At 38.7% G+C, this 7307-nt stretch overlaps 1 protein-coding gene across 1 annotated transcript; it reads left to right on the top strand.

The window, feature by feature from the left end:
• The first annotated feature begins 3147 nt into the window (after positions 1-3147).
• On the top strand, positions 3148-4770 carry LOC145687191 (zinc finger MYM-type protein 1-like). The gene has a single exon (XM_081760655.1). It carries the CDS (start codon positions 3148-3150, stop codon positions 4768-4770), a length of 1623 nt encoding a protein of 540 aa, XP_081616781.1.
• Positions 4771-7307: the final 2537 nt, after the last annotated feature.

The raw sequence follows: 7307 nt of genomic DNA, 5'->3' as shown, positions 1-7307 counted from the left end.
GCTATTAATGAATGTTTCCTTTTGCTCACAATTTCCTGCACGAAATTTGTGTACCCTTTATTTACTCTCATAATCTCCTTCGTAGAATAAATATGAGGATACGTTCTAGATTTGTAGGTATGGAAACCTCATCTGGAAAAGAGCGTCTAGTGTGCGCTGTGCCTCTGAGCCCAGGTAAGCCTCAGTAGCATAGGCACACAATGATATTATTGTGATCGATAACAGGAAACATAGAACATTATTCGCTACTTGGCACAAGTGCCAAATATATTTCGCAAAGCTTTACTCATACCAAACAGTAAAAACCGATGCAAATACTCACAGTCAGTAGTAAGGTATTTTTGGTATGCTCTGAAGGCGATGTCCTGGTGTTGAATTAACACACAAGTAACACGCTAAAGTGGTAGTCATTTTGTGTTGTTTCAACACCTCAGTATTTGCTGTGTATATATACAAAGGTGGATCCAGGATATGATCAAGAGAGGGGCTAAACCATATTTTGCCGTTTTATCAAGTGTAAAGCAGGATTGAAGCCCATTTTATCCAGTGTATACCTGAGCGTCAAGAGGGGGGCCTATAGCCCCTATAGCCCCCCTTGGATCCGCCACTGTATATATATATATATATATATATATATATATATATATAGTACGGCAATTAGAAAACGATACTGGGTCTGTAAAAATGAATAAATAACAACTGGGAACACTCGGGTGATTCGAATTAGAAATGCTTTTTGTCCACACATGGACTTCCATGATACAGTAACTTATGAAACCAGCTCTGAAAGTCCTGAACTGTAATAGTGTTGAAGGTTCTTGACACTGCTTTCTGAATGGTGGAAACGTCGTCAAAAAAGAAAAGCAACCCATTTGATATTCCGCACCTGCACAATAGTTTTAAATTGGGAAACAGAAAATAATCACGGAGGGATAGGTCTCTCGAGTATGTAGGGTGTTCTAGCACAAACACTTTTGAGAAACAAACTCTTCGCAGTTCCTACTCTTCGCTTAAGAAACGGAAACATGTCCACAACTTCCATTACTTTAAATCATCCGTTATTATTTGGTAAACAGCTTCCCTATTCACCCTCATGCTATGAAAATTCCCCGGAAGCTGTGAAATCCACCGGGGCATATCTATTTGTAAATTATTCATTTGTAGCTTTGGAAAATTCAAGATTACTAATAAAACTCCACCTGACCAAAACAGTATATATTTTAAAATTATATATTTGTGTTACAGTTTCAGCTATGTAACATAGCCTTCCTCAGACACATTATGAGAGAAACATCCAATTTTGACAGCTTATATACAATCTGGATGCAAGACATGCCTACTTTCTCTTTACAAAACGTAAACTTTTAATTGGTTCTAAAACATAAAATTTTAATTACCGCAAACGCAAACTTTTAATTGGCTAAAAAAAAATATTTTTTTAATTACTGTAGTCGCTTTCACTAGGCATATCTATGATCATACTCAACGTGGGTTACCAGTATTTTTGCCGTATTACTTTCACCCCCTGCATCGAAAGCTCCACTTTCTACCTTCATGTCCTTCCCCAAGGAAAATCTTTCCAAATCATCACTGGAAGCAAGTGAGTTTATCTTCAAGTGGAGCCAGTCTTTGGAGATACTGTTCCAGAAAACAAAAATCAAAATATCACTTCAAAATTCAGTTGTATAACAGATTCAAGTACTGTGTGTTTCAGTTTCAAAGCATCACGGGCAATAGCCAATGGTGCGCGATATTCCGCGCGGTTTTGCCAGATTGCGGACTCCCCTTTCCCTTCTCGCTCTTCCTCCAGTGAGATTATGACACATACATTGGCAACATTATTCACACTGTAAATATACTATTCCAGCAGGGGCGGCTTGACAATAAGTGCTGCAGAGCTGCAGAACTGCCAGCTATTTTATAGAATAAATATATTTTCAATTGAGTTGAATTGTGCTTAATTTAATCAAGGTAATAGCTCGTAATGATGATATTTGATCTAACTGTGACCTGAAATTCTACTGCTGGATATGCTACATAGCGTAGAATTTTTAGAAACACCTTCTGAAGCTTAATAATATTGCAAGAGCTGTGCACGGATTACCCTATGCTTTAGCATTGAGACCAAAATCTTCACCAGCCGCACTGTATTACGTTTTCCTGGTTTGTTAGATAGGATTTACTAGAGCTGCACTTCCAGCAGCTCAAAACTCACGAATACTTCCGAAGAAGCCGAAAACACACGACGTGATACGACTAGTAGACATGAGTAAAGACACTTGTTTCATAGAATCTGGAAAGTCCTCAAAATTCTCCCTGCTGTTCTTGGCGAAATTTGTTAGAGATTTATGACCCCTGTTACCTAAAAATCAACGGTGCCACATCTCTCTGTTGTCCCTTTCTTTTATCTTCCATTTATTACTTCTTGAAGAAAAAATATGCTGAATTTTATCAGCCGAGGGTTGTGTGTGGGGGGAAAATCAGTAGTGGTTAGGGCAAGACATCTCTAAGTTTGTCTGCAAAACCTCTTGTTTTTGATCAAGGTGTTTAGTGTAAGTGTTGTGCGCTATTTTTTGTGCGAGTTTGTGTGAATTTGTGTGTTCGGTGGGGATTATTTATGGTAAATATTGTAAGGTAAACAATATTCTTAAAATGACTTCCGTGAAACATTTGTTACAACAACCTTTCTCTTCATTAACTTACGAAGAAAAGCTTCAAATTAAGGAAAAAGGCAGGCCTCTTCCTGATTTAACACTCGAAGTTTCGGGCACCAGTCGTGGCAAAACTTACATTAGGCGTTTTAACAAAGATATATACAACAGAAATAACTGGATATGTGGATGTGATAACACGAATGCGCTCTTCTGTTTTCCTTGTCTTCTTTTCGGTGGGGATTATGCATGGTCAAAGGGAGGGATAAAAGATCTTGTGCATCTTACCGAAAAAATTAAGAAACATGAAAATTCGAAGCTCCACTTGAACAATCAAACAGATTTGTCGCTTTTAGGGACAATCAATATACGCTCACAACTTGATTCTGCGTACTGGGCAAGTATACAGAAACATAATGAAAATGTAACCAGGAATAGATACATCCTTCATAAAATAATAAATTGTATAAAATTTTGTGGTGCTTTTGAGCTCGCAATGCGGGGCCATGACGAGGCAGAAGGTTCCTCCAATCCGGGGATATTTCGTGGACTGATAGATTTCAGCGCTGATTTAGACCAAACATTAAGGGAACATTTACAGGGCTCTAGTAATTTTAAAGGAACCTCCAAAACCATTCAAAACGAGTTGTTAGATAGCATGCTATTAGTGTTCAGAGAAGAAATAACACGTGAAATAGAGCAAACACGTTTTGTAGCACTTCTTTCTGACGAAACTTCAGATTGTTCATCACAATTTCAACTGGTAGTGATATTAAGATACGTGAGAGAAGATACTCCAGTTGAACGTTTTTGGGGATTTTTATTACCTCCAAAGCATGACAGTGAAAGCCTTGCTCAAGCTATTTTGAGTGAAATCCAACCTATTATACCGTCGCACAAATTAATTGCTCAGTGCTACGATGGTGCTGCAGTTATGAGTGGTCAACATGGCGGGGTCCAAGTAAAAATTAAAGCAGAATATCCATCAGCACACTTTGTGCACTGCTATGCTCATCAGTTAAATTTAATAATGCAGCAAGCGTGTTCGCAAAATACAGAGGTTAGGACATTTTTCGCTAACTTACAAGACATCCCAGCTTTTTTCTCTCATTCACCACAACGAGTTGCTGTACTGGATCGAATAGTTAAAAGAAGAGTGCCGCGGTCCGCTCCAACTCGTTGGAATTTTTATATTCGAACAGTAAATGTTGTTTTTGAATACCGAAATGAACTTATTGAGTGCATGGAAGACATTAGGAAGGAACTTAGTCAATATACAGCGATAAATCAAGCCTCAGCTATTGAAAGAATGTTGCAGTGTGAAACATTTGTATTCTGGTTGACATTTTTTCATCATATTATGCCACACGTGGACATACTATACAATCAGCTGCAAAAGAGGAAAGCTGATCCTAGTTATCTAGAGAATGCCCTTAAATCATTTGAGAGCAATGTACAAAGGTTGAGAGGAAGCATTTCCGAAATACAAGAAGAAGCACAGAATTTGGCAACAACATCTGCACCTCACGAAATAAAAAGAAGACGAAGAGAAGATACAATAAATTCTCGTCGAATTGCAGCGATTGAAGTGTGTGATGTGATCATAAATACAGCGAAATCTAGGTTCCAATATACTGGTCACCTTGTCGCATCATCACTTTTGTGTTCAGAAAACTTTCTTCAGTATGTTCAACAGTTTCCCAGTGATGAATTAAGTGCAACTGTGACACAATATCCATACTTAGAGCAAGAGCGTCTTCGAACTGAGTTGGGTGTCATTTATGACCGGATCGAGTTCAGAAATATGCAAGGTGCCTTACCATTTTTAAATTTTCTGAACAAACACAATTTGTGTGACAATTTTAGGGAAACCCTAAAACTTTTGGAAATTCTTTTAACTACCCTAATGACAACAGCTGAAGCAGAACGTTGCTTCTCAAGTTTAAAAAGAGTTAAAACATTTTTGAGAAGCACAATGTGCCAGGAAAGACTCAATGCTTTGGCTGCCTTATCAATTGAACGTGATTTCATATCCACCATTCCGAACTTCAATGATAGAGTAATAGAACATTTTGCACAGCAGAAGACACGTCGGATGGACTTCATTTACAAACGATAAGGTAAGATGTCTATAATTCAATAGTATTGATAAAATTTTTGTCTGTATACATTACGTGAAATCGGAATTTTTATGGTATATAAAAACAGCATGTTTCTTACGATATGGATATGGTATTTTTAAGTTAGTTGTACGCAACAGTGGTGTATTTAGGAGGGAGACATCGGGTTCACGCTCCCCCGAAATTCATAAAACTTGTCGGCATCCAAAAGGAAAAATCGAAGTGTCTATTCAATATGTTGTGTATAGCTCCTCCCGAAACAAAATCCTAAATACGCTACTGACACGCAATAATCAAAACAATAGTGTTTTGGTTGCATGATACAGTAAAGCTGTATACATATTTGTCAATGTCCAATTATAATTGTCATTTATAACGATTAAGAGTGCTAAAATTTTATGCTGGTTGGTGTATGCACATTTTATAATTAATTACTGCGAAGAGTAAATTCAATATTCACAAAACAAACTGTGCAGAACTACCTCAGATTATGGTATCGAGCCGCTACTGTATTCCAGCAAACTCAAGAATTTTGACTCTGCATCCTAGAAGTATATGTAGCAACTAAATTACTTACCTGTTAACTTTTCCAGTGGAAATGCTAAACACTTGTCTTCAACACTACTTTCACTATCGTCTATATCAATTAATATTTCATCAATGTCTGAATCTGAGTCTTGTAAATTTATTATCATGGGTTAAAAATTGTAAACACAAAAAAATATTATTCGAGCTTGACTTCGTAGCACTTTTTTAAAAAGAAAGCTCCGCACTTGTACTCTGTTTGCTTCAAGACATTGTCAACTATAATTTTGGAGAACAAACGAACTACCACGAAAGAAAGCAATCCAGACACTGATGAATTATGTTTATGCTAAAAGAGAAGTTACGTTCCTACACAACTAGCCCCTTTGTTTCCTTCTCAGTTTTCATAACAAGTAACTCTCTTAGGCTTAGTGTGGATGTCACAAGCAATCCGTCTGATTTCTAAGCAACTCGATATGCTCGAGTTTGTTTTGGGTTACGATAATTTATGACACCATTCAGACGCCTGATGCTTTTGAATCCCTTGTAGAGGAGAGAAGAGGGAATAAAAGTCGGACATAATAAGATAGTGAAACGTGAAAGAAAAAAGAAACAGAAAACATACTGTGTTTCCTCTGTCGAATAGGGAGGAATCTATCTTGAAGTAAATTTCGAAACAATATTACGAACTTCCCATACTTGGTTCTTACGATGTTAGGTATATATATATATATATATATATATATATATATATATATATATATATATATATATATATATAATGTTCTTACGATGTTAGCGTGTCGCCCGGGGGAAAAGGGGGCCTTATCTTTCCAAACTACTTCCAACTCCAAAATGAGGTTCGTCTGGTGTATGTTTAATAAACTTATTTAATAGTTTATGCAAATGAGAGATGTTTATAAAAAAATATGATTTTTAAAAAAAAATCAAACATCATCAATATGGTTTCTGTACCTAATTAAAACAACTAAAATTAATTATATGCTTTATATTTTCATTTCCCTAACTGGGCGCACACCGTATGAACTCACTACTACACACGTGTCCAAAACTTACGCATAATGCAAGAAGTTGCATGCAAAAGGCGGGAAGGTCATCGCGAGCACAGGAGTTTTGCTGGGTGACGTGTATTGCTTGTGAGAAGCATTCAACAACTATGGCAAACGTTCGCCAAGCCCCTATGGGGAAAAAAATCGAAAACTAGTGCTTGGATTCGAAAAAGGTGCCTTCCGTGTGTGCAGTGAGTGCAGCGTTGTAGTGAACGGAAGGCACTGCTGATTTGAATGTAGCAAGATATTAATGAAATATGGCACAAAGACGTCAGTTGGATGCGTTTACCAGAGGTCGAATCATTGGGCACTTAGAAAAAAGTGAGACACAGACAGCAGTAGCACGAGCCATCAATGTGGCACAAAGTATCGTGCCTAGGTTGTGGAAACTTGTGACGCCGGACACTACCGCCGTAGGCCCGGTGGGGGACGTCAACGGGTTACAACTCCACAACAGAACCGCTACTTAACCATAGCTGCGCGTCGGAACCGGACCCTGCCTGCAAGACAACTGTCAGCGGAGCTTGCAGCCACCTTAGGGGTGCGAGTGTCACGCCAGGCTGTGCACCGGAGACTACGTGCCAGTGGTCTGTATGCCCGACGACCAGCAATGTGTGTTCCACTGACGCTGGCACACAAAAGAGCGCGTTTACAGTGATATCGGGAACATCACCAGTGGGCCACCCAAAGAATGGAGCTGCGTACTGTTCACTGATGAATCCCGATACATTTCCCAGAGCGATTCCCATCATACTCTGATCTGGCGCGAGCAGGGAACTAGCTTACATCCCACGAACATTGTGGAACGGCATCGATATGGTGGTAGTGGAGTACTCGTCTGGGCAGGCATTGTGATGAATGGTCCTACTGACCTGCACATCTTCGATGCTGGTTCTATCAATGGTCAGAGGTAGAGACGAGGTTCTGCATGCCCATGGGCG

Source organism: Thermobia domestica, chromosome 6 (assembly GCF_964235325.1).
Source record: "Thermobia domestica chromosome 6, izTheDome1.hap1.1, whole genome shotgun sequence".
NCBI classification, from domain to species: Eukaryota; Metazoa; Arthropoda; class Insecta; order Zygentoma; family Lepismatidae; genus Thermobia; species Thermobia domestica.
This window is presented reverse-complemented; position numbering and strand designations above follow the sequence as displayed.